Source organism: Desmodus rotundus, chromosome 7 (genome assembly GCF_022682495.2).
Source record: "Desmodus rotundus isolate HL8 chromosome 7, HLdesRot8A.1, whole genome shotgun sequence".
Lineage (NCBI taxonomy): Eukaryota > Metazoa > Chordata > Mammalia > Chiroptera > Phyllostomidae > Desmodus > Desmodus rotundus.
In genome coordinates this window covers 9144410-9172253 of record NC_071393.1, presented here as the reverse complement: position 1 = coordinate 9172253, position 27844 = coordinate 9144410, and the positions used below count along the sequence as shown (strand labels likewise).

At 49.7% G+C, this 27844-nt stretch overlaps 1 protein-coding gene across 3 annotated transcripts in view; it reads left to right on the top strand.

Moving 5' to 3' along the window:
* Positions 1-27844, top strand: part of KSR2 (kinase suppressor of ras 2) — a 274031-nt gene that overhangs the window by 107223 nt on the left and 138964 nt on the right. For all 3 annotated transcript variants that reach the window (XM_045200496.3, XM_045200494.3, XM_045200495.3), the window contains exon 4: positions 10260-10773. In XM_045200496.3, coding sequence (XP_045056431.1) covers positions 10260-10773 — 514 coding nt within the window. The remainder of the gene's footprint in view (positions 1-10259; positions 10774-27844) is intronic.

The following is a 27844-nucleotide window of genomic DNA, read 5'->3' as shown; positions in this document are numbered from 1 at the left end:
AATAGATTCTTTAAAAATGTTACTTTCCTTGTTAACCTTGATAGTGTGAGAGCCAGCAGCTCCCACTGTAATGTGAGAGTAACTTGGTCCAGATGTAAGACAGAGTTAATCCCAGGGTTCTGCCTTCTTGTGGCAAGTGGTTGTTAGCTCAGGAGGCGCTAAATCCAGGTGTCTTGTGAAAAGTCCCTTCATGTGCCTGTGGAGGTTAAGAAAGATAAAAGTTTGCTCAACATCGTTTTCCTGGATGCATCCACGTTTCCCTCTGCCTCTGGGTCAAGACCAGGTGGGTAACCTGAGCAGATTCACCTCCTGTATCACCAGGTTCCGCAGCACTGTGCCTGCACCGGGAAATGGGGGTAGAAATCAGGGCAGATCCGACAGAAGGATTGGGAAGGATCGCCAAGGCAGTTGTCTGGAGGTAGATTAAACACTGGGCGCTTTGCAGCGCATGAGGTTATCTAGTGCTTTCAGCTTCCTTAAATTTGCCAACACAGGAGGCTGTAAAACTCATGTAACTCCTGTTACTGAAAAAGAAGCAGAGGGATGGGACAGCAGACAGTTCTGGAATTAGAGTGTTGGAAGTCACTCTCCTGTTGTGTGGCTTTTCTAGATGTGGGCCATCTCCTGCTGCATCCCGGGGGGCTGGTCTGAGCCAGGTGGGCCTCCCCAGCTTCTCGCCTCCTCTCTCAGAGCCCACGGGGCAGCTCCGCCTGACGCAGGGCTGGAGGGGCCGAGGCTCAGCTCTGTCTCAGATGCAGTCAGAGGGAGGCCGGGTCAGGATAAGACACCTCTTTCCCCTCTTGTCACCGGGCTTTTATTTCTCAAGACTTTCTCCATCCAGGGCAGCCCTGGGCAGGAATGGAAATTCCATGATGGCAAGGCATTTCCCACCTCGTTTTTTCTGGCCTGAATTCAGGACAGGTGGTACACATAATATTATCAGTCATGGCAGTTAGAATTGATGCGTGTTCAGGAATTGATTCCTCCCGCAAATAGTTATTAAAGCAATATAGTCATCAAAAGTTTTACCAGCTTTACTGAGATACGATTGACAAAATCATTGTGCTAATTTAAGGTGTGCAGTGTGATGATTTGACGTATACAAATGTTGTGAGAATAGATACTTATTGCCAGGCCCTGTGCTGGGTGCTAGGTGGTGAGAGGTTTCGCCCAGGCCTCTGCCTTCTTAGCCCCCACATTCCAGTGGGGAAGACAGAGGATAAACAGATAAACACCACCGATCCCCATCATTCGTGGATTCCATGTTGCAAATTCGCCTACCTGCTACAATTTATCTGTAACCCCCCAATCAACACCTGCGTGGGCAGAGAGGTGAATGGTTTGAGCTCCCTGATATGCCCGTTCCTAGCCAACTTTGGACAAGATGATGCCCTGACCTCTTGTTGCCGCTGTCGTAGTGTGAACCAACATTCTTTTTGTGGTCTTAAATTTAGTGCCTGGTTTTCCGTGGTTTTTGTGCGTTGTTTTTGGTGATGTCCCTGGGCCTGGTGCTGAAGTGCTGGCTAGTGTTTCCAAGCACCAGAAACCCGGGGTGCAAATACCTTATGGAGAAAATGTACATGTTAGATGAGCTTCATTCAGGCTTCGTTCATGAGCTATAGTAGCGTTGGCCATGAGTTCAAAGTTAATAGAAATGCAGTATCTTTAAACAGAAATGCACCTAAAACAAGATTAGTTAGGGGCGAGTTGACAAAAATGCGACCAGAGGCTTATGGGAACCTAACCCTGTGTTTCCACCAGAAACAATGGCTCAGTCTTCACTGATTCAGTGTTTATGGTGACCTTATAGGACACACCAACTGTGAAAACGGGAGTTGACTATATAACCAAATAATTCTGCTGAATGGTAAGGGCTGTGAGGAAGACGAGGCAGGAGGAGGGAATGGAGGGAGAAAGAGCGAGTAATAGGGTGATGAGAAGGATGGAAAGTGAGGGAGGGCCGTGCCCAGGACCACGTGGAACCCAGGGGTTCTGCGTCCGTGCACAGTGCTGTCCACCCTTTTCGCTGTCCATACGGGGCTCCACAGAGATGTACTATGAGGATGATGATGATGATGGCCATGGCGGTGCAGAGCCCAGCGGCCAGGGACACTGCGGTGTGCAGGGTTGGATCCAGTGACCACCAGCAGTGGGGTCCTGCTTGGGATCGGGGTTGAAGACGGTATCCTGAGCCTTGCCCATGTCCTCGATCCCCCAAATTTGGAATTTTTGGCTCCAAAAGTGGGGCTTGGGCTCCAGTCAAGACTTCCAAAGCTTCCTTTCCACAAACACTCTAAGCACAAGACTCCTGGGAGGTATGTTATTGCAGCATTCCTGATATACATTCTAACCATGTTACTAAACAGGAAGGGCTTTTATTCAGTTTAAAATGCCCAACAGACAGGGGCGACTGCTGTCTTTATTCCAGAGATTGGATGCATCCCAGTCACAGTTTTAATCGTACTTGACAAATAAAGCACTGAATATTGTAAAAGAATATTTACATAGAAGGGGGGAAAGATTATGGGATTTGGAGTCAGGTGGACTTGGGGCTTTCTGGATGGGTGGACCTGGAGAAGGCCCCTGCTCCTCTTCGAGGCTCAGTTTCTCCATCTGAAAAAGGGGGCTGATATTATGTTTCCCCTGGGTGGCTGAGAGGATTAATTCAGTGCTCGGTGCCTGCTCTGTGGTCAGACTGCCAGGGTTTGGATCTTGCTCTCAGGCAGGTATTTCAACTTCTCCAGAGCCCTAATTTGCTCATCAACCTCACAGGGTTGTTCGTGAGAATTAATGAACTAAGGCCAGAGGACAAGAGGGGTGGGCGGGAGTGCGACCCATGGTGAGCCCTCAGTGAGCAGGAGCTGTGGCTGTTACTAAAAGTGGTTGTTAACTGCGCGTCGGGACGGTAGTAACAATAACAATGAACAAGCAGAGTCAGGAGAGTTGGCTGGGATGTGTGCGAACGGAACCCTCGTGCGTTGCGGGTGAAATGGCCCAGCCTCTGTGGAAAACGGTTTGGTGGCTTCTCAGAAGGTCAAACAAAGAATGAACATGTGACCCAGCAATTCCACTTTGAGATGTTCACCCCAAAGAATCAAGTAGTTGTTCAAACACGTCCTTGTACACAGATGTTCCCCACCGCGTGCAAGTACGTGTTTGAACCCACCAGCACACTGATGTGCACGGCAGTGTCCGTGAGCTGATGAGTGGGCGAACCACGTGTGGTCTGTCCATACAATGGAGTGTCATTCAGCCGTGAAAAGAACGAGATTCTGAAACGTGCTGCAGCACACGTGGGTGAACCTTGAAAACACTTTGCAGGGTGAGAGAGGCAGTCACGGAAGGCCACGTACCGTGTGATTGCACTTGGATGGACACCCCAGAATAGGTATCCCCCTGTTCATAGCTGGGAGAAGGGGATGCGGAACGGCTGCCTAGTAGGTATGGGGCTTTCTTTTGGGGTGACAAAAATATTTTGAAATCGGTAGCGACACCATTGTAAATGTACCAAAGGCCACCGAATCCAGCATTTTCAAATGGTTAATGTGAATTTCCCCTCAATAAAAAAAGTAAAAGAAAAAGAGCTGTGTTAAAACGGAAAGGCAACCCAGAAGTTGCTGACTGAAGGTTAATCTGGCCAGATCTCCTGGTGGAGAATAAAATCGCAAATGCCTTACAGAGCAGGACCCGGGCAGCATTGCCGGGTCAGAACCCAAACTCCCTGCCCCGTCCTGTCCCCCAAATGACTGACCCGCAAAGACTGGGGTCAGTGCATTAGTTTGGTTCCACTTGGAGACACCCTGGGGCAGGGACAATGCTCAGCGGGCCTGCAGCTTGGCCCGATGCCAACTTCATTAATGAGGCCCGAAGATTCTTGCCAATGTGGGATTGCTTTGGCAACTCTGTGTTTTTCATTTGTCCTTATTCTCTTCTTTTTGACGTTATCACAAACAAGAAACTTGAAAATTCTTCCTGGATTTTCGATTTCACCCTTTCAGGGATTGTGGCTAAAACAAGAGTCATATCTGACCTTTGGGGTGGGGGTCAGAAGACCTGTGTAAAAGGGTTCAGCCTTTCAAGGCCCTTCTGCAGGGGTCTGTCATTCTCTGAGGGACTTGGGAGGCTCCCGAGAGAGCCATGGAATGAGGGGCACACACTCTGCCACCAACTCACTGTGTGACCCTGGGCGACTCAGCATCTTAGCACATCCTCTCTCTCCCCCGCGGTAAAGTGGAGATGATACCGAATTTGCTTTATAGGGTCTTGTGGACATAATACGAAGTGGTGCATAGGAAATACTGAGTAGACTATCTGGCACATAATATGTGCTCAGTAAACAGTAACTGTTGTTAGTGTTAATAACCATTGTTCTTGCTCCTATTTTGTGTGTGTGTGTGTGTGTGTGTTACCAGTGGCTCCAGTCAGATATTTTCAACAAGCATCTAAAAGTTCTGTTTCTTGCCCCAAAGGTATGAGGATTAGAGTGAAAAACTCACTTTTCTGTTCCATCAATGACTTCAGTCTGATGCATTCAACCAGCACCTAAGAGTTCTCTTTCTTGCTGTGAAGTTTGGAGGATTAAATTAACAAGTGCTTTGAAATGCTCACAAACGTTAACAAGCAGCGATGATTCTGGAGTCGTAGTCTCTGTGCCAGCCCAGCCTCTGCAGGGCCCAGGCATCTGCACATCCCACGCTGGCTCTGAAATTCAGACACATTTCTAAGCCACACGTTTGCCTGTTTATACAGTTTTATTGGGAAGGGACAAAGAAGGTAGACACTTGCCTAGACTTTCTGAAATCCTTTTCTCCCTTGAAAATGCCTTTTATTTCTCTTAGTCCCTTATCAGAGAATGTCAAAAGAAAAACCCCTACACCTTGAAATGTCTTTAATCAATCTTCAGACCATTCATGTCTCCAAACCTATTCCTTTCTCCCCGCCCCTCTCAAGACTGGAAAGAAAATGGTTTTCCTGGAACGGATGACAAGATGGCAAGGGTTACGATTAATAACCCCCAGAGCACCTTGGTACACACCTTCCCTATTTAAAATGAAGAATCACCCCGTTCCCTCAGATGGTATTAAAAGGAGGATCAAAAGGGACGGGGGAAGAGTTGATATAATGCAGCCCATCAGTGGGGCTTCTGAAACTGTGGCAGAGAGGGGCCGAATCTCCGCCAGGCAGGTGGCTGGCAATTTGGATGATGAAATAAGGCTCTTCGCCTCCTCCTCCCCACACCTCTGATTTTGAAATGCAGGGGTGGAAAGGAGGCGATGTGATGGAGAGGGGGGTTTGGCGCAGGGGGAAAGCTCATCTTCCCTGCTCACCTCTCAGCCTGTGGAACAACTTTAGGATGGGGATACTTGGGGCAGCTCAGTGCTTCCTTGAATCCAGTAGAGGGGTGTGTGTGTGTGTGTGCGTGTGTGTGTGTGTGAGTGAGTGAAGGAACTGTAGGCGTAGGGGGCAGTGGGTCCCAGCTTACCTGTAGGTTATTACCACTTGAAGGGACTTTAGCCAGGCCCTGCCCCTTACCCACAACTCATTTAGAAAATGAATCAACAGCCCCTACCTTACTGGGCAGGTGAGCTAAGCCCGGAATCCCCTACCAGCACCTGGCAGGTATCCTCCAAATGCTAACATTTGCGTCACAACCCCCAGTCTGTATTTGGTAAATGCCATTGACAGAAGATTCCCCTTCCCAGGGCTACTGTGACACAGCCCCCACAGACTAGGTGGTGCAATACAGCAGGCTTGCATTTTCTTACTGTTCTTGGGCCTTGAAGTTTAGAGTCACGGACTCAGCAGGGCCACACTCTCCTGAAGGCCCTGGGAGAGAGTCTGTCCCCTGCCCCTCTCCCAGCTCCGTTGGCTGCTGGCCGCCCTTGCTGTTCTTTGGAGCTGCATCACACGACCTCGGTCTCCGTTTTTCCGTGGCGCCCTTGTCTGTGTGTCCTCTCCTTTTCTTATAAGAACACCAGTCACGGGTTTCAGGTGCTCCATGGCAGTGTTACCGCCCCTTCATGTGATTACACCGCAAAGACCCTCATTGCAAATAGGGTCACCTCCTTGGGTCCCGAGGATTGGGACGTCAGCATGTCTTTTGAGGGGGATATAATTCAACCACAGTAAAGGCTCAAGGTCAGGGACACAGGCACTGAATGCAAGGCACTTTATGTGTGTGTTTTTAAATCCTCACCAGCGTCACAGGTGGAGATGGCTGTACTCTCGTTTGACGTCAGTATTCATGCAGCAATGGCGGTGTGTCTGAGACTTCGCTAAATGCTCTACTTGCATGGTTTTATTTAATCTTCAGCACAACCCTAGGGGAGAGCTCTGATGTTATCCCCATTTTACAGATGAAGAAATGGAGTCACGGTGAGGAAAAGTCGGGGCAGGTTCATGTTGCAAAGCTCAGGGTGTTCTGTGCATATAAAAACCTCCTACTTCCCTGCATGGTGCTGGCGCCTGCTGCAGGCACAGCCCGGTAGCACAAGCGCACGGTCTTCAGGTGGGGGATGGGGCCATGCTGCCGCAGTCTTGAGAATTACAATAGGGTAGCTAACGTGCATGGGGCTCCTACTGTATGCCAGACACTGTGCTCAGCACATTGGTTGAGTTATTGCATCTGATCCTTGTATTCCCCTGAGGTAGGTCCTCTTACTGCCCTATTTCGCAGGTGATAAAGCTAAGGCTCAGAGAGGTTAGCCGTGTGCTCAGGGTCACACAGCCAGGAAGTGGAAGAGCCAGAAGTAAGGCGAAGTCATCTGACTGCACGCTGGCTCTCCTAGCCAGTGGTTGATGGTCTTCAGTAATCGCTCTCTGTCACAGACCCCTGTGCCCTGGATGTGGAGGTGGCCCAGGTCCTGGGTTTGATACCCAGCTGTCAGTTCTCATCCCGGGCACGCCTTCACCTGTGTGCATCCATTTCCTCACCTACCAAAGTAGAGATCAAAATGGCGTTTTGCATGCAGAGTTACAAAAATTAAGTAAGATGTAAAAGAGCCCCAATACAAAAAAGTGAAGAAAGCAGATGACAGACCATTAAGTAAGGTCTTACGGTGTTTCTTAAAAAAAAAAAAAAAAAAAGTGCAGAAGACCATCTGGCAGGCCCCACAGCCAAACAGTGGCAGGAGCTACGACTGTGGGACAATGTTGCCTTTTCCTTCTCTGAATTTTCTAGTTTCTCTCTAATGAATATGCAATAACCAATGGAGTTGTTGTAATTAAAAAAGGGGCAGTGACTCAGTGTTCATGGAAACACTCTGCAAAGTGTCAGATGCTCTGTAAATTAGCTCGTTATGGCCAGTAGTAATTGCTGTTGTCACTGCTAGTCGGCCACGAGTTGGAATTCATTGCTCCAAATCTCCTTCCTTGGCCCATGATGGGAGGGCCCACTCAATCGCCTTCCGCCAGGTCCCACTGTTTTTCCCTCCAGTGACCCCTGGTGACTCCTCTCCATCCTTGCTGTCACCTCCCAAGTTGGGGCCAGCATCGTCTCTTACCTGGAGCCCAGAGCTGTCCTTGCCCAAGCAGCAGCCAAGTGATCTCTGAGAGGTCAACTTCAGATCAAAACCTTCAATGGGTTGAACTTGGTCTAAAAAAAATTCACATTGCACCTTGGCCCATGGGTCTGAAGCCTCCCGCCGAGCCACTTGCCCCATCGTCACCTTTGGGAAGGTACCCAGAGAGGGGACCTGAAAGGTGCCTGCCCCGGCTTAGCTGGCTGTGGAGCCTGTGTGTTTGGCATCGGTCTCCTGTGCTTCCCCTCCTCTGCACCTGGGCAACGGAGCAGGGCTGCACGTGGCAGCTTGCGAGCCGGAACCTGGAGCTCAGGTTTGTGCCTGCACTCTCAAATGGCAAGGGAACGAAGGAACGCTAGCGTGTGGTTGGGTTTATTTTCACTTTGTGATTTAGCTTTTGTCAGGCCTGAAGATCTTGTTCGTGACAGTGGGGATTTTTCCCATGTCTCCATTTTTACCCCTAATAAAGTGCCATAAGACTTTAAGAAAATGCCCCTTCCCATGTCTATGCTTTTGCCCTTGCCACCCTTCTTGCCTGTCCCCAACGCTGCTGTAATCTCGCCTTGGCGGCGACCCCTTTTTTGTCATCAGCTTAAATGTCACATTTATTTGTCCATCTAATTGTTGTTCTATTACAGTTGTCCCAATTTTCCCCTGTTGCTCTCCCCTACCCCACCCACTTCCCTCCCACAGCCAAGCCCCACCCCATTGTCTGTGTCTGTGTGTTGGTCATCTGTGTGCCTTGACTAGTCCCTTCCCCTTCTTTCCCCCGTTACTCCCTCTCTCCTCCTCTCTGGTTGCTGTCAGTCTGTTCCTTGTTTTATGCCTCTGGTTCTATTTTGCTTGTTTGTTTATTTTGTTCATTAGATTCCTCTGATAGGTGAGATCATATGGAACTTGTCTTTCACTGCCTGACTTATTTCACTGAGCATAATACTCTCCAGTTCCATCCATGCTGTCGCAAAAGGCAGGAGTTCCTTCTTTCTTTCTGCTACATAGTATTCTGTTGTGTAAAGGAACCACAGTTATCCGATCCACTCATTACTCATCCACTTTCTTAGGAGGCTGATCACTCTGCCTAAAGAGAGCCCTCCCCTCCCCACATGCCTTCATTCTTAAGTTGGAACTTTTATTGAGCTATTGTGGGCTCACACGCAGTTGTGAGAAGTAATACAGAGAGATGCTGTCATAGCACAGGCTGCGGTGACAACTACCATAGGCTGGGTGGCTTAACCAACAGGCATTTATTTCTCTCAGTTCTGGAGGCAGGATGTCCAAGGTCAAGGTGCCGGCAGGTTTGGTCTTTGTTGAAGGCCCATGTCCTGCCTAGAGAGCCATCGTCATGGCCTCCCATGGCCTTTCCTTGGAGCTCTTATCTCTTCCTCTCCTTACAAAGACACTGGTCCCATCATGATGGGGACTCCGCCCTCCTGACCACACCCAAACCTGGTTTCCTCCCCATCCCCACCTCCACACACTATCACTTTGGGGTTAGGGTTCTGTGTCTGGATTCTGGGGGCACACAGACACTCAGCCCATAACAGAGAACCTTGTGCATTTTGCTGTTTCTTTCTTTCTTATTTCAGTTTCTTCCAGTGGTACCTTGTGGCAAAACTACAACCAGAACATTGATACAACTACAGCCTTCCAATCTTGTTCATATTTCCCCAGTCTTGTACTCGTGTGTGTGTTCTGTGCAATTTTATCGCCTGGGCAGATTCAGCACCCACCACCACGGGGAAGATACTGGGCAGTTCTGATGCCACAATGTCCCTTGTGTTGTCCTTCTGTAGCCCCACCCCTCATGCCGGGGTCCTCCATCCCTAACGCCTGATGGCCACCAGCCTATCCTCCATGTCTAAAATACTGTCATTTCAAAAATGGTATATAAGAGGAATCACACAGGAGGTAGCGTTTTGGGGCTGGAGTTTTTCGCTCAGCATATTTCTTGGGAGAGTCACCAGGTTGTGGGCTTGTGTCAGGAGTTTATTCCAATTTCCAAGGCTGAGTTGCGTCATGATTTGGTTGCTCATTCACTGTTGCCAACACTCGTGTTACCACATCATTCTGTTTGCTTCCGTCCCAGTGCGAACAACCCGCCGAAAGCCTTTCATGGTGTGTTTTCTCGTGTATCGTGTCTCTCTGTCAGCAGAACGGAAACGTAGGGACCGGGGCCTGGCCTTTACGCACACAACACCCGGCACACTCAGAAAGTGCGAGTTGGATGCACACCTGGTTGACACACAGTGGCGGTCAGTGGTGGAACGGCGGTCAGGAGTAACCAGGGCTGAACTTGACTTTGCAGAATTTGTGTATCTCACAAGGAGGTTAGGTATGAACATTACTATGTCTGGGAAAGGTTATCCTTGAAAATATCTTCCTTTAAATCACCTTGAAAGTGTTGGAACTAGAACCCTTGGAAGCTTGAAAGACTAGAATTAACTTTGCTTTTTGGGAGAGTTGGATTGTGGGCTCCCCAAGCCTGGGACAGCGGAGGACAAGGCTGTCGAATGGAACTTACGGTGCGAAGCCAACAAAGTGGTTTCCTTCTCTCTTTGGAGGGGCCAAGTAGTAGAATTTATATAAATGTGCGTACCATGTATTGCTCATATGCTGCCATGTGTGTAGTGTGTATACAGTATAATGTACATGTGTGCATATGTTATACCTGCATGTGTTGTAATCACCTGGCTTTCCCACGGCTCATCTGTGTCTCTCTGCTCCTTTGCTCCAACTCAGGTGGCAACCTTTCCAAACAAGACTGGACCATCCAGTGGCCCACCACGGAGACGGGGAAGGAGAACAACCCAGCGTGCGCCCCGGAGCCCACCCCGTGGCTCCGCACCCGCCTCTCCCAGAGCCCCAGGGTGCAGTCCAAGTGCGCCCAGCACTACTGTCACGCCAGCCCCACCCCTGGGGCCCCTGGGTGCACCCACGTGCACAGGCTCACTGTGGACGCCTACCCGGGCCTGTGCCCGCCACCACCCCTGGAGTCGGGCCACCGTTCCCTGCCCCCATCACCCCGGCAGCGGCACGCCGTGCGCACCCCACCGCGCACCCCCAATATTGTCACCACTGTGACCCCGCCAGGCACGCCTCCCGTGAGGAAGAAGAACAAGCTGAAGCCTCCAGGGACCCCGCCGCCCTCCTCCCGAAAGCTGATCCACTTGATCCCAGGTTTCACGACTCTGCATCGGAGCAAGTCCCATGAATTCCAGCTGGGTCACCGGGTAGATGAGGCACACACACCCAAGTGAGTACACGGGGCAGGGGGGGGAGGTCCCTGAGGTAGCTGAGCCTGGGGATGTGAGGGGGGCTGCCCGCCTCCGAGGCCCTAGGACCCTCCCAGCTCAGGGAAACTTGAGTAGACTTGTGTTTCTTTCCTCCAGCTGAGTGAAAGGTCTGTGAGAAAGTAAGGAGCATGGAATTTTCCAGAAATGACCCCCCTTACTACTCTTACTACAGTTCGCAGGGGTCTGCAGATTGCAGTCTTGGGCCGAATCTGAATTTATTGCCACACGGCCAGGTTCATTTCTGATGTATAGCGCACACGGCTGCTTCCCTGCCACGATGGCGGAGTTGGGTTTGGCCAGCAAAGCCGCAATGTGCCACCTTCTGCGGGGTCTGCCTTAGCGCTGCCCCTAGACATAGGGGGTGAGCCACACCGGCAACCTGACATCTTCTAGTAGCCACGTTCACAAGAGTAAAAAGAAACAGGTGATAGGCATTTCCATACCATGTGTCATTTAACCCATTGTATCAGCGTGCTGTTACACGTAGAGGCCGTGTAAAGTATTGTTACGGAGGTAGTTTGCAGTCTGTTTCCCTATTAAGTGTTCGAGAGCTAGTGTGTGTCTTAGACTTACAGCTCACCTCGGTGTGGACTGCCCACACTGCTGGTGCGGGAGGGCTGCGTGGCCAAGTGGCCACTGTCCTGGACAGCTCTGGGCCAGCCCTGTGCACGGGACATGCTCAGCGTGATAACTAAGATGCATGTCCTGGTCAGCTGGGGCTCGGTGGCTCAGGGAGTGCAGATATGGACTGTCAGAGCAAAGGACGTCGTATGGGAGTTCAGGGTGGGGAAAAATCCCAAGAGGGGGTGCAGTGTGTGGCTGGCTCTGGTGCGGGGGGGGGGGGTGTTTTACCAGCACAGGGTGGGTGACATGGTATCTGTGGTTGCCTGCTGGCTAGTGGGAAGGACAGGGCAGGTCTCTGCTGGGCTCCTCAGAGGCTGACGGTGGCCTGGTTCCCTTGCATTCTTTTGAGGGTCTCAGTGTACATAAAATGGAAGCAATGCTAACAGGGTTACAGAAGTGGGTAGCATATTTCATATTTCAAATATTCACATTGAACAAGGTTGCGGTTAAGTCACAGATAAAATGACAATGTATAATCTCACTAGGAGATAGGGTAAGGAGTCTGGGTTTGTTGTGTGAAGGGCCCTGTCCTCCCCTCCTGCAGGGAGCGCTGCTGCTGTGATGTAGGGGAAGAGTGGGGAGTGTGTCCTTGCGTTTCCAGAGTTTCCAGTATGCGGGGTCCCCACTGAGGGCTGAGGCCAGCCAGACACCCCACGGACATCTCTGGAGCCAGAGGCAGGCAGGACCGTATCAGGTGTCTCTTCTGGGGTCTTCAGGGATTGCTCTGCCTTGTCCTTACCTCCAAGTGACAGTTCAGGGACAAGGTGATGAGAGCCACAGTAAGCAGTATGGGAATCATCCTGGCTTAGGGGACAGTGACTCCTGTCACAACTCCATCAGTGAAGCTCCCAGAGTCCCTTCAGGGGACACACCCAGTTATAACAAAGGTCCCTAAGGCCATGGATTCCTCATCAGGTATTCCAAGTTCATACCGAGACCTCTCAGTCTGCATGCCATCTACCCTCCAGAGCCAGTTCCACCAGGAGCGGTGTGGTGTACTAACACCATTGACATTTCCCCTTTAGGGACGTGCAGAGAATCAGAGCTAGGAAGTCAGCCCAAGGTCAAATGCCCATTTGCAGGAGGTGAAAAGATCGTGGTCACCCTCCTCCACGGCTTCTCTTTAAAAATCTTGTTATGTGGACTTGTTGCCTGTTCACCCTGAATTTCATCTTATTTTGAATTAGTGAGGTCTTTAATGAGGCCTTTTATAACTTAAATAATATATGATATATAATATATAATTTATAGTTCTTTCTAGCATAATGCTTATCAGTTTCTGAAAATTAACTATTGTCATTATTTTGCGTAAGGAAGTTCTGTTCACAGCTCCATTCAGCACAGACCGGTGCTTCCCATGCGAAGTTCCAGGCCCTCTGTCCGTCAGGCCGCTGAATCGTTCAGTGCTGGGATGAGTTGAGGGAGACTCATTTAAAATAAGGTTGGCTTTCTAAAGAGTGAAGGGATCGTCTCCTAGTATCTGCCCCAGACGCTTTAAAAACACCACCGATGAATCATTTATTGCCACATTCCTCCTGACATCGCAGCCCTGAACTTCCACAGTGGACGATGATTAGCTCAACAGTGGGCTTATTTGATCACGAGTCATGTGGCGAGCTGGCTGCGAGCTGGGTAGCAGGGCATTTTCCTGGAGGTGCCTTGTGATTGACAAGGAGCCCCAGAAGATACTGTTCTGGTGAGGTTTGCCCCGACTGCGTGGGGAGCCATCTTTCTCACCCAGCGCCTGCCTCTGTTGTTACCTCCTTTGAAGGAGTTGGGAGTTTTCTGGGAGCCAAAGCGAGTCCCATCTTTGCTGCCAACTAGCCTTGTGACTGGAAGCAAGTCATGCTGGATGTCACTGCAGCTTCGGTGGCAGATGCTGGGCATACCAAGGTCCTACCTTCAGCACCTGTGTCTCTGCATTAGGGGCTTTCTTTGGCCAGTAGAGTGTGTTTGGCCTCAATGCGGAGCAGGCTGGAAATGCCGGGAGTTCATGCCGCCAGGAGCCAGCCTCAGCCGGGGAAGGACAGGCGGCGGGGCATCTGTATGCCCTCAGGGGGGCCACTCTGCCATGTGTTCTGCACGCTGTCGTGGAGGGTCCTCAGCAGGGCCGAGCCCTGTTGCCCATGGTGGTCCAGTCCCTCCCGTAACACCTTCCTCATGGGCTTCCCTTCCTTCCCTGCCTCAACTCTCCCCTTTGTCATACTTCCCGGGACCACCTCCCAAATATACTGCTTGTACCCCCAAACCTCTGTCAGGGTCTGATTTGGGGGGAGCTCAAATGAAGACAGGAATGAAGGTAATCATTGACAGGATTACATTAAGCTCTATGCATAAGCTGTATGAACACACTGTAACTAAATTAAAAGACTTGTTGATGGAATATTATACTAATCTGAATGATAGCTATCACTTACTGTATTGTTCTGCCTATTGTATGCTGGCACTTTGCAGGGTTTATTTTATTTAATCCTCCACCATCCCATTTTACAGGCAAGGAAGTTGTTGGCTTGTCTAAACTCCTCCAGACTAGTTAAGTACCAGAGTTAGGGATCTTTCTCCTCCATGGTGGCCTTGGGGGATGGCCTGGGCTTGCATCCTGGGTGGAACATGAATTCCACCAACATTTCCTGGGTCCCTACCATGGACCAGGCACTAGGGCACAGAAATGAGCGGGGAGGCAAATCCCCTACTCTGTGTCAGATGTGCTGGAGCAGAGAAAGATGTGGCGTTTACAGGTTTGGTCACTTGACATTTCTGAATAAACAAGGGAATATTTCTTTTCCCCGAAGAAAAGGGAACAGGGTCAAGGAAAGCAGAAGTGAGTAAGTGACATTGGGTGGCATTTTAACGGGATCCTGTGGGATGTGTTTGAGTCGGCTGGGCATAGAGGACGGGGAGAAATTTCAATACCCATTCTGACCCAATTCAAATGACCAAAGGCAGGTTTGGCACGACTGGTGCACGTAAGACTGGCAGTTCCTCTCCAGTTCCAACGGGCATTTGTCCCGGACTCTGGTGTGTCTTCAGAATCCTTCTCAACACAGCACTCTGGGGAGGTCACCATCAGTCAGTCTACACTGGAATGTTTCATGAATCTGATTTCTGTCCCTTCGCAAAGTCCTTCCTTCTGTGGATGAGAGCCAATGAGTCTTCTCTTGGTGCCGTTGTGACCTAGAATGTGAAACAAAGGTAGGTAAGAAAAAGCGGGGTGGGGGTGGAGAGTGTCATCCTTAAGCTGTTAAATATATTTCTTAGCGACTGTCCTAGGGTGCCCCGAGGTTTTCTGGTGCTGTGATCATCTCTTTCCCCAAGTCATCCAGAGGTGTGGTCCTGCAGGCCTGTTGTTTATGCCCATCAAGGGCTGCTTAACCACAAGTGGAACGAGACGTTTTGCACGGCACTGGGATTTGACTTTGTGATTATAGTTACTGTTATTGCTGCCGTAAAAGGAAGAGAGTTAGAATCAGATTCAGGACCGAGGGGCTTTGCATCCAGGAGGCTGCAGGGCCTCCGTGGGGGTCTTGTGGGGGATGTCCTTCATTGAGTAGAATTTACGGTCCCCTTTTCTCTCTCTTTGTGGCCATGATGTTGAATTGTGGCGTCTGCCCCTCCCTGCTGGACCACAGGCGGGCGCCGGCCTTCTGGGAGGTAATGTCACTTGGCTGCCAAATTAAATGCCTGAAATCTAGTCAACTCTAGAGGGTGGTGCCATTTCTGGAAAAGACAAAGAGAAGGCCCTGTTCTCTATCTTGATTTTTGACTTACTTGATAGGATTTGAAATGAGCCTTTTAACGTGATGAATGGGGAGATAGAAACGTTCCTTCCAGGGCCAACTTCTCCACTGGGCGCTGGCTGCTGGACGGCGACTGGAGTCACGGAGGGCAGCTGCCCAGCACTTTGATTTAAGATAATGGGACCAGGGAGTCAGTGTGATATCAGCATGCAGAGGAGCCGTCACATGGAAACAGGCAGTAACAGAGGCCTTGGGAAGCCAAGACAGAGGATAGGAACGAGGCTGGGGACAGCCGAGACCCCCCAAAACCCTCCAGAAACTGGAGGCTACAATGGGGAACGTGTTCCAAGTCCAGTGTGTGGCCTCAGAGTGCCAGACGTCTTGGTAGCCACAAAACAGTTGTGATTGCCCCTCCATAGGGCACTTCTAGGTTCCCCGCTGGGTCCGGGGCCAGTCCTGGGTCCAGCCTCGAGAGAAATCAGGCCCCGCCTGGCACTCTGTACCGCATCATGCCAGATGGAAGGGTTTGGTGACAGAGCTTTACTCATTCATTCATTCATTCATCCTACATTTTTACCTACCTGGGACCAAGTCCTACAGGGATTCTCTGGTGAACAACTGACCTGCTTTCCAGGAGTTTACAACCGAGAAGGAAAGAAAGCTAAGTCAGGAGACCTGAACAGTAATGTGTGCCGATCAGGATAAAGAGGGCCGTGGGGTCTGCTTTGGAGGCGTCAGTGAGATTTAGAGCACCAGGCCCAACTTGGGGTAGTCTGAGCCCCAGCTGTTAGTGAAACTTCTCTCTCTTTCCCCTGGGTCTAGTCGGGGAGCCGTCACTTCTCCAGGACATGTTTTGAGGCTCCTTTGTTCATCGGACAGGCTAGTTCTTGGGCCTTCCCTGTTCTCTCGGTCCATCCCAGAGCCATTGATGGCTGTGCAGACTCCTGACTGGGTCATCAACGGCCTGAATGGGTTGTACTCCTGCTAGTGGTTTTATTGGGCTCTCTGGCATGGCAGCAAAACACTCACGCCTTTGTTTGTTCATTCTGCAAACTTATTTTTCAGTGCTTTTTATGTGCAGGGTCTGTGTGCCAAGCCTGGAGTGCAGAGTTGCCAAAAAACCAACCTTCCCAAGGAGTTCAGGGTTTGGAGGAGAAAGACTGAAAACATCGATTGATAACTCAGTGGGGAAAGGCCTGGAGTAGAGAAAGTAAGATGGGGGCTGAGGGAGCCCCCTGAGGATCACCTAAAACATTCAGGGAAACCAGAGACAGCTTCCTGGAGGAAGCGCCCTCAAGACAGGGGTCAGAAAATGTTTCCTGTAAGAAGCCAGGGAGTAACTACATTAGGCTGTGCCATCCTGTGGTCTCTCTTGCAGGCACCCAACCCTGCAGTGAAACCAGCCATCGGTGATATGCGAATGAATGGGTGTGGTGGTCTTCCAATAAATCTTTATTTATAAACATAAGTCCTGGGCCAATTGGGCCTTTGGGCTATAGTGTGCCATATCTGACCTAAGATGAGACCTAGAGAGCGAGTGGGAGTGGGCCAGGTGAAGAGGGAGGGAGGAGAGCACAGGCAGGAGAGCAGCGGCTGGCTGGGGTCCGAGAATGCCTGGGTGTGTGGCAGGGTGTGGGCTGAGGAAAAGGAGGGACTGCAGGGCAGTGTGGAGTTTATCCTATGGTCAGCCAGTACGGCCCCTCTGGAAGGGCTCTCTCTGCTCTCTCAGCGTGGACAGGCAAGACTTGATCTGTGTCATTTTAGCTGAGACAATTTTTGGCCTCGAGGCCTCAGTCCAGGTGCTCTGAGCCCTTTCGTTCCTGTTTTCTATTAATTAATTCTTCCACGTATGCAGCGTTGCCCTCCAGGACACAGGCGAGTGTGTCTCTGGTGACCCAGCTGAGCAGAAGTCAACGAGAGGCTCTGCCATCTGCTCCCGGTGGCTCTGCCTAGTGCTGCTCGCTTCTCCGCGTGCATCACCTCCAGTGGCCTCCTGGCCTGTAGCCCTGCCCCCCTGCACGGAGGGCCCTGTTGGGCCTCTGTAACTTAAAATGAACGTGGCGGGGGCTGTCTGGTCACTGTCAATGAGCTCCCCTCCTCCTGCTCCCCTCAGGCTGGAGGTATTTATTAACTCGAATTAACAGAGGAAGAATAAAAATATTAACCACTCTCTAGGCCTCGAGCTGGGGCCCCCTTCTGCCATGTTGGGCTCCCAGAAGCTATAAGGGAGGCAGGCTGCGTTAATTTTCTAGAGTGGGGCTTCATGATTTTCCCGAAGCAGTCACCAGCCTTTCCTTCCAGCCCCAGTTGTGTCTCAGGGTCACGATTTGTACATTAGACGGATGGCCTTTCTGTGTCCATCAGCTGAATCAGGCCCAGATAGAGAAGACACCTCCTCACCAACCTGGACTTTAACCTCCACGTCCGGTTGGGGCGCACCTGGGGGTGAGCATGGAGCTGGGTTGGGGTGTCATCTCATGGGACCTGAGGTCGGCACCAGCTTAGATTCCACTTTCCAAGGTGTTGAGACTTAACCCTTTGTTTTCAGTGACTATGACGGGAGGGGGGCTATCTAAGAGATGTGTTCTTTGCGCAGGGAAGGCACAGGTTCATTGTCTTACATCCTTTGTTTCGTACAAAGTCTGGGTGTGTGGACTTGAGAATTTTCCAGTCTTCAGAGAGCTTTTTGGACAGCCCTGAGAGGAACTTGGGCAGGCTTTGTGCTTGTTCTAGCAGCCGAATCGGGAGAGGCTTACACAGCTAACATTGGCTGTTGGTTTTCCTGACTCCACTCCTTTCTGACTCTGCCCTCATATTTCTTCTTTTTAATTTATTTTTAATTATTTTATTTTATTGTTGTTCAAGTATAGTTATCTGTATTCCATCCCCCCTCCCTGCTCCCCGCCCCGCTCCACCCTGCAAATTTCTGTTTTCATACTGCAGTGCAGTGAATACCAGCGACAGAAACAGCTACCATTTATTGCATCCTTACCACATTAGGGGCACGGTGCTGAGTGCTTTCCATGCAGTGTCCGCTTCTACAACCTCATGAAGTCGCTGTCGTCACCACCTCTCCATTATCGTGCAGGAGACTGAGCTAGAAGGAGATTATGTAACTTACCTAGGATCACATCTCCCCACTTGGAGACTGGCAAACCGCTACTGCCTGAGGGCCAACGCCGGCCCATCCCCTGCTTTTGTAAATAAAGTTTTATTGGAACAGTCACCCTCATTCATTGACCGTGTTGTCTGTGGCTGCTTTCACACTACTACAGCAGAGTGGAGTAGCTGCGACCAAAATTGTGTGCTCAGCAGAGTCTACAGTCCAGTATTTGCTATCAGGCCCTTTTAGAAAATGCTTGACGCATCCTATCTGGAGCTGATGAGTGGCAACTATGACCCCAGCCTGACCTAGATGCCTGTCCCTTGTGTATCCAGCAGGCTTTGAGCCCCTACTGTTTTCCAGACTCCTGGACTGTGAGTTCTTTGAGAGTAGGAACGCTGCCCTATTTGTCCCCGTCACTTCTGTGCTTAACTGTGGGTGCACAGTTCAAGGCTCAGTGACTGTTTGCTGGAGGAGTGAGTGAATGAATGAGGGAACGAGTGAGTGATATCCCCAGCCACCCTCCCAGCGTTAGAAGCCATCCCCCCATCGACTCTCAGTCTAGTTCTCTGTCTGTCACAGAGTGAAGGCGAGGGAAGCTACCCGGGGAGGCCCATGTCCAGTTATGCTCATTGAAAGCAGGGATGGTGGAGAGTGACATGCTGGGCACAGGAAGTCGAAGCTTGTGGCTGGTGCCAGAGGAAGCATTCTTTACCGTTCTTTTTGACAAATCTCTTAGAATCGTCCTCTCCAGGAGCTGAGATTCTGAACATTGCTAACATACTATTGTAGTCAAGTAGTGTTTCCCGCCCGCCCCTGCAGCGAGCCCAGTTCTGAATGTAGATTTGGGGGGCCCCTTCCTAGAGCTGCCTCGAGAGGTCTGCAGGTGAGGGGGGTTCTTCCCCTCACTCAGTGGCAGAGCAGCACCACCCTCTTTAAAGGGCTGTTATCACGAGGCCAAAGTCAACGGCGTTGCCCAGAAGTGTTTAGTCAAATGCCGAGGCTGCAGAAAATGAAGTCTCCATCAGGGAACTTCTGTGTAAGCAAGGACTATCACTCACATGAAATGCAAAATTACAATGTAACGTCTAGGGTGCTGCTAACTGCATTTCACAAAAGGAAGCCAGCATTTATTGAGCACCAGTTCCTTGCATGCATGCATCTCTTACCACCATTTAGCATTTTTTTCCCCATTTGGAAGTGATGCTGTAAGAAACCCAGGTCAGAAGCAGTCTCAGCACTTGAACTCTGGACTGCCTGGTGCCAGAGGTAATGACTCTGGCCTTTCCCTACATTTGCGCTGACCCCCTGCCATGGTGTGGCCGTGGGTGAGGGTAGCATAGATGACTTTGGCCTCAGGCTGTTATTTCCTACCTGAGACCTCGTGTGTCTGCAGCTCGCTCGGGCCAAGTGCCCAGCATTGCGTGAAATGAGAGCTCGGTGCCGTCTGGGCTGTGAGGGCTGCACGGCCGTTAGCCACGCTCGGAGTGTTCCGCGGCCTGGCGGGACCTCGGGTTGTTCGCCAGGCACCGTGTTCCGACTTTTTCCTCAGCTGTCCATTTAGGTTTTCAAGAATATTCCTGAAGTGTGGGAGGCTAGGGGCTCGCTGGGAGCCACAGGGACTCTCAGAAGTTAATGTTCCATCCCAGGTTATAATGGCCAGCAGCTGGGATGTCTGCCTGGGCCCGTTTGCCGTGAGCAGCTCTGCACTTGGCCTCCAGTGAAGAATTTGTGAGTTTACTGAACCGTGGTGAGCGCAGGTGTGGCAAAATGACGGAACTCGCTGCGGGTGGGGCAGAGTCGCAGGCGTGTTCACAGTGGGTCTTTTTCCCACATGGCCCCTTGCCTTCTCCCTCGATTTTTCTTAACCTGCCTCTTATCATTGTGAACAGGTCACGTGCTTCCTACTTTTCCTTTCTCTTCTCTTTAGCCTCTTGATTTGCAGTTTTAAAAATTGAGTATTAATTTCCCTGTAGGAAGAAATACAGATTTTAGGTTCAGTGAGTTCTGATAAATGTATGTCCCCAGGTACCCACAATCCCAATCAAGATATACAGGGGTGTCCAGCCTTTTGGTGTCTCTGGGCCACACTGGAAGAAGAAGGGTTGTCTTGGGCCACACATTCAATACACAAACACTAATGAAAACAAAAAAATTTCATAATGTTTTAGGTAAATGTATGATTTTATGTAAGGCCACATTCATAGCCATCCTGGGCCACAGGTTGGACACCCGTGAATTATAGAACATTTCTCATTCATTCTGGAAAGTTCCCTCATGCCTCCTTTCCAATCATCTCCCCCACCTTGAAGGCGACCACTGTTCTGTTTTTTATCACATAGCTTGGGCCTCATGCAGAACATCATATAAATGGACTCATGCATTACATACTCTTGTGTCTGGCTTGTTTTCCTCAACGTGATGTTTTTGAGATTAATCCACATTGTTGTATGGAGCAGTGGTTCTTTCTTTTGTGTTACTTTATTACTATATATTACTAATATTTCATTGTGAGAATACACCGCAATTTATTTAGTCCATTCTCATTGAATTCGTTTCTTAGGGCTGCTGTAACAAAGCGCCACAAAAAACAAAACTTATTATTTCATAGTTCTGGAGGCCAGAAGTCCAAAGGCAAGGTGTTGACTGGGCCTTGCTTCCTTTGAAGAGAAGAGTGTTCTTTCTTGCCTCTTCCAGCTTCTGGGGACTCGCAGCAATCCGTGGTGTTTGGGCTGGCAGCTGCATCGTTGCGGTCTCTGCCCCCGTCTACACTTGGCCGTCTTCCCTCTGCGTGTTCTCTCCCCTCCTTATGAGGACTCCAGCCATTAGACCTGGGGCCCGCTCTAGTCCATTAGGGCCTTAGCTTAACTTGATTACATCTGCAAAGGTGCTATTTCTAAATAAGGTCACGTTCATGAGTACTGGGGCTCAGGACTCAATATCCTTTTGAGAACACAATTTACTCTCATTGATGGACATTTTAGAGTGTTTCCAGTTTGAGGCTATTGCAATGGAATCTGCTAGGAACATTCTCCACAAGTTTGGGGTTTTTTTGTCTGCAAATGTTTTCATTTCTGTTGGGTAACTACCTAGCAGTCAATTTCCTAGGCCATCGTGTAGGTATCTGTTTAACTTTATGAGAAATCGTCACACTCTCTCCAGAGTGGCCGTGCATTTGACAACCAGCAGTGTGTGGGAAGTCAGTGGCTCTGCCTAGTGATTGCCCTCATGGAGCAGTTTTGCTCCCCCCAGGGGACATTTGGCAATGTCTGGAGACAGTTTTGGTTGTCATACTTTGGGGAGCAGAAGAGTGCCGCTAGCATCTGTCACCTGGGCGGAGACCAGGGGTGCTGATCCATCCTCCAATGCATGTACCAGCCCCCCGCCCCACTCCCGGGAGGGAGGCATCCAGCCCAAATATGACGAGTGCCGAGGTTGGGAACCCCTGCTCTGCACCCTGGTCATTGCTCGATACTGTCGGGCTTCTAATTTTATTAACTCTAACAGGTATGAAGTGGCACCTTATTGTGTTTTAATTTGCACTATTTAATTAATTACTGTGCTACTGTGCATTTCTATGACAACTAAAGATGCCCAACATCTTTTTGTAGATTTACTGGCCACCTCTCTTTCTCTCTCTCTTTATGTGAATTTATCTGTTCAAGTCTTTGGCCTGATTTTTAACAGGGTGGTTTATCTTCTTGTTGCTGTGTTGTAGGCCCTGTGTCAGATCATGTATTGTGGACGTTTTCTTTCAATCTGTGGCCTCTCTTATCACTTGCATACGGTTGTCTTTCAAAGAGCTGCCGTTCTCAGTTTCGATGGAGCTCGGTCCGTCCCATTTGTTTCTTCTGTGCTTGAGTGCTACTGGTGTCCTAAGAAATCTTCATGAGTCCCAGATGCTAAGATGGTCCCCTGTTTTCTTCTAGAAGCATTCCAGTGTTAGCTTCTAGGATAGGGTTGTTATCCATCTCACATTAACTTTCGCATGTGGTGTGAGGTAAGGGTCAAGACTCATTATTTTCCATGTGAACCTCTAGTTGTTCCAGCACCGTTTGTTGAAAAGACCACCTGTTTTCCTTTGAATTACGTGGCATCTTTGTCAACTGTCAACCGGCCTTGTCTCTGTGGGTCTGTTTCAAGACCGTCTATTCTGTTCTATCTTTATGCCAGCAGCACACTGGCTTGGTTACTGCTGTAGGCTCCCTGGCCCCCTCTCACCCCCCTCTTCTGTTGTTTTCCCTCAACTCCCCCTCTTTCACTGGGCTTGGCGTGAGGGTGGCGGGGAGAGAAAAGCTACACTCACTTTTTCTTGTTCTTCTTCATTGCCTCTTTGTAGTCTGTCTCCTTGCCTGTGTGTGTGTGTGTGTGTGCGTGTGAACTGATTGAGCCAGGAGTACAAAGACTTTGCCAACTGTACCCAGCATCTTTGTTCACTAGACTTCTTGTTTCTCACTTAACATCTTAGTCCTCACTTGCCCCAAGAACATCCAATCTAAACAGATCAGCCAGGCCTATTTCTCCTCTTGTCTTGGACTCTATGAATGTCTTGAAATGACGTTCCCCCACCCCCAAGTCTTCCTGGAATAGGTAGAAAAAGGTCATGTTTTTTCCTTTCTAATGAGTGACTCATCGGTCCAGGGCCAAACACTCACAGCCATCCCTGCAAGGGATCGAAAATGCTTCTGGTTTCTGTTGATTTTCCCGTTTATACTTGGAGTGTTTTTGTGCTTCTTGCCTGATGCTGCTGGTTATGTTCTGGCACTTTAGACCCCCTGTTGACCTACTGACATAGGTCGTGGAACACACAGCAGCCCAGGACTGTGGTGAGGCGAAAGGGGGCAACACTATTTTTAGCTAATGATCCAGAGAGACGATGCTTGTGGTGCAGCTACTGGCAGCAAAGCCACCTAAACTCTCATGGCTCTTCAGGATCTGGCAGGAAGGTTCCGTTGCCCGTTGCATCACTCTTTGGGAGAAGTCCAGTTTGCGCATTTGCAAATGATAGATCAGAACCTGTACCGAGTCCTCGGTATCTGAGGGGCATTGCACTCGTTTCCAGGTAGAGTTTAAAAGGTATACATTATGATTTCACTTATATGTGGAATCTAAAGAACATTATAAATGAACCCACAACACAGAAACAGACTCATAGATACAGAGAACAGACTGATGGTCCCCAGAGGGGAGGGGATTTGGGGGACCAGGTGAGGAAGGTGAAGGGATTGAGAAGTACCGACTGGTAGTTACAGAATAGTCACGGGATGCAAAGTACAGCATAGGAAATGTCGTCAATAATGTTGCAATAACTATACACGGTGCTGGGTGGGTACTGGACATATCAGGGGGAACACTTTGTAAAGTGTATGATTGTCTAACCACTATGAAACTAATACGAAATAATACTGAATGTAAAACGGTGCAAACCCATTTAGTAAATGTTTTCCTTGAGGTCCACCAAAACAGAAAGCCCGCAGGGTCCGTGGCGGGGCTGTTGGTTGGGAGTCTGGAAGTCCTCTCTTCCAGGGAGTTAGTAGCAGTGTGCTATGCTTCACCAGGGCTGCTGTTGGCACCTGTATTCAAGAGGCTAACCATAGTCTTAGGTGTTCGGGTGGCTGTTTTGTTTTAACCACCTCCAGGCCTTCGGCAATCGTCACATCCTTAGTCTCCATGGCGGGAAGCCTGGCTTGGGGGGCAGAGCTGGACATTGAAGGTCATACACTTCCTTCTGGCGAGCTACCAGTTTCCCCACCCGACTGGGAGCCACCCACTCACCAGCCTTATGGGCTGGCCAACACGGGGACCTGCAGCCAGGATTTCAGGGTAGAGGTGGAGGTTTTCTGGCTGGCCTTCCAACAAGCGTTTTCTTTTAAGTAACAAGAATAAAGCCCTGAAGGCCACATCAGTTCAAAGCCCCACCAATCCGTTTCTGAATTATTCCAAGTAGAGTGACTTATCTGAAGTTTAGTTTTGCTGAGCAGGGTCTTTACTTCCACGGACAGCAGACAATCAGAGAAAGTGCCCTTCTCGTGAGCCAGTGTTTACATTCAATTTAAAATAATAGTGTCAGCAATAAAAAATAAAGTAAAAAAACCCCTAGTGATAGAAGATTCTTAGTAGTATTTCTAGACAATACTCTTAACCCCAGGTGGTGTTCTGCATGAAAATTATAAAAGTAAATTTCTTTTAAAATGTGCTGTACTTGCTTTCTTTTTGCATTAGACAGAATCCTTTTGGTTGCAAGTGATTAAATCTCAAACGGGCTTTTTCCACAAACTGTGTTCGTTGGCTTTGTGGCTGCAAAGTTCAGAGGGATACTGGCTTCAGGTATAGTTAGATCTAGGTGCTTAACCAATGTTGAAGGGATTCTGTCCTTCTTGATCTTTTCTCTGGGATAGCTTTGTTTTCTTATGGTGGTCTGTTTGCCCTAACTCTGTGTCTCAGGTAGTTCTGGGTTTACAGCCCCAGTGGGAAAAGCAAGCCCTCTTTCTTGAGAGTCCACACAAAACACCTGGGATTGGCTCTCACTAAATCAACTTGGGTCTTATACCTATGCTTGAACTATCACTGTGTCTAGGTGATGAGACACAGCGAATGAGCTGATTGGGAGAGGTACTCACACACACCTGCCATCCCCACGCAGATCACATGGGTGGAGACTAGGGCAGGCGTGGGTCCTCAAAAGGGAAATGATCGTGCATTTATGGGAGCCGGAGGAAATTGGTGTTAGGCACACTAGACCAACAGGTGTCATCTACGTTTTAAAAATAATTAAAACCTCAACCCCCAGTCACCCTCAATTATATAGGGTTCTCTCGAAGGTAGAACTTGCCACGTGCAGTTATAATACAAGAGGAGTTTGTCTGAACGCTCGGGTTTTCCTTGGCGCCATCACGGCTTGAAAGGTCCCCCGAAGTCAGGCAGGAAGGTGGGTTATACACAACTTTGGTGAACTGGAGGAGCCTGACAATGGGCTCGTCTTGCCAAACTCTTCAGCCTCTGCAAGTGTGCCCTAGGGCTGGACAGGGAGAGGCTGTGTCACTTGGGAGGAAGAACCAACATTGACCCCAGAAGTCAGAGCACGAGGATCAGAGAGAGGGAGGAAGTTGGGTCATATCCAGGAGCCAGCGGGGGAGGGGAGGAAATACGTGGGGATTGAGAGAGACAAAGTCAGAGAATCTCATTGCAGAAGAGCTCACATTTGGGTAGATTTCCCCCCCACCCCTGGCACTTCCACACCCATTATCTCATTTGAGCTATACCACAACCCGTGTGGTTGGCAGGTCAAAATTTTTTATATTCGTTTGTTGCATAAAGAAACCAAGACCCGTTGAGGTTCATTGATTGGAACAATGTCACAGAGCTAATTAGTAAGAAGGCTGGGAGGTTCTAGATCAAGGCTACACAGTAGACAGAGAATGCAAACCACACGTATGATTTTAAAAACTTTATAGCCACGTTGAAAAAACACAAAGCTGACTTTAATCATTTCATTTTATCAGTAAATCCAAAACAACATTTCAACATATAATTAGTATAAAAATGTGAGGTATTTTAGGGCACCTTTTCCCGTGTGAAGGCTTCAGAATCGGGTGCGTGTGGTATGCACACAGCGCATCTCAGCTCAGACACGCCGCATTTTTGGTGCTCAGTAGCCCCACGGCACCTGTGGCAGAGTCGAGGCTGTGCTTGGCCTAAGGAGTGGGGGCCATGCTTTGGGACCAACTTTTCTGGCTTTCAGTTCCTGAATTCGGTTCAATAACTCTTCCTTGAGCATCTGTTATGTGCCAGATGCGGAGGATCTAATGGCAAACAAGAAGGACTTGATCCCTGCCTTCACAGAATTCACATTTTAATGGGGGGAGCCAACATAAAGCAAGTTTACAGTGAAATGAAATCATTTCAAAGTGTCCCAAGTGCTAGAGGGAGCTGAGTTGAGAATGACGGGGTGGGCGGGAAGGCTGCTCTGAAGCTGAGGTCGGCAGGCTGGCAGGAGTGGCCGTGGGAGAGTTGTGAGGGGTGGGGGTGCAGGAGGGTGTTCTAGGGGAGAGAAGACGTGTGTGGAGGTCCCGAGGCAGGACAGCACCACGGGCTCTAGGAACTTGATGAAGACCAGTGGGACCGGAACTCTCTGAGAACAGCTTGGGTAGACTCACTTAAGTGCTGGCATCTGGTAGATTGTCAGTGAATACTTGTTGTGTGGATGGATGGATGGGTGGATGGACAGACAGGAGGATGGACCGAAGGGTGCATTCTTTATGTCTTGTTCATGGATGCTTTTGTGCTAAAATGGCAGAGTTGATTACTTGCCATTTGGGACACTTGGAACACTTGTCTACAAAGCCTAACATACTTACTATCTGGCCCCTTTACTGAAATGGCTTGCTGGCCTTTCACCTATAAAATGGGGACAACAATCTTATTAACTTCTTCAAACGATTGTGGGGACAGATGAGAGGACGATGTCCCTCGTCTACCCCAGCTGATGAGCCTCAGTGTGGGCTCAAGAGAAGTGAATTTTCTCCCCGTTATCTCCCCAAACTCTTCTTTGAGCTCCGTGTCTGGAGCTCCCATGGACCCTCCATGTTCCCTGGAAGTTAAAATGGGATCGAGCTCCCTCTGTGGATACTCCTGAATGTTGCATTTTATTTGGGGGGAGGCTTGGGTTAGGATGGGTGGTCTGGAGTGCATAGATCCATGAGCACCATCCTTCCATGCTGGCGTGGGGGCCGACTTAGGGTTTCATTAACGTTAATTGCGGCCACGCTTCATTTCAAGGGAGCGCAGATTCTTACTGCTCCCGGTGGGGAGAAACCTAGAATGTGCCCCCTAATGAGAAGCTGTGCCTTGTGTGCACTGTGAAATTATGAGCATGAGCATGCATTTAGATGAGAATTTATGTATCCAGGGGCAACGTGGAAAGGCAGTAATTCCCCAAATACCTGCTCACTGCCAGGTGAGCTTTGTCCCGGGTGTTGGGCAGACTTATGAGAGCTCTGGGTGGAATTTCTAGATTCCCAGGGTGAACGCCAGAAGCCAGGATACGTGGGGGTAATTGTGATACCCTCCTCAAAGTGCAGTTTCTCCATGGCGACACCGTTGACATTTGGGGCTACCTAATTCTTTGTGGTGGGGGGCTTCCCTGTACACTGGAGGGTCTTTAACAGTGTCCCTTCCTTCTACCCACTAGGTGCCAGTAGCAACCCCCTCCCCAAGTTGTGACAACAAATGATGTCTCCTGACCTTATCCAACGTGCCCCGGAGGGCAAAACTGTCCCCAGTTAAAAAGCACTGGTAATACAGGGGCCCACGGGTGCCAATGACTGAGTGAGTCAGGAAGCAGCTGCTAGAGGACACAAGGCTTAGAGATCACACTGAGTGGATTCAAATCCCTGGGGTGTGCTCTGCTAGCTGTGTGACCTTGGGCAAGTCACTTAACCTCTCTGAGCATAAGAGCTGTTTCGAAGGGTGGTATAGAGATGAAATGGGATGGTGTCAATGAAGCTCAGGCTCAAGGTAGATTCCCTGTGTTTTCTTTCCCTACTGCCTCGCTATCCCTCTTTTCCT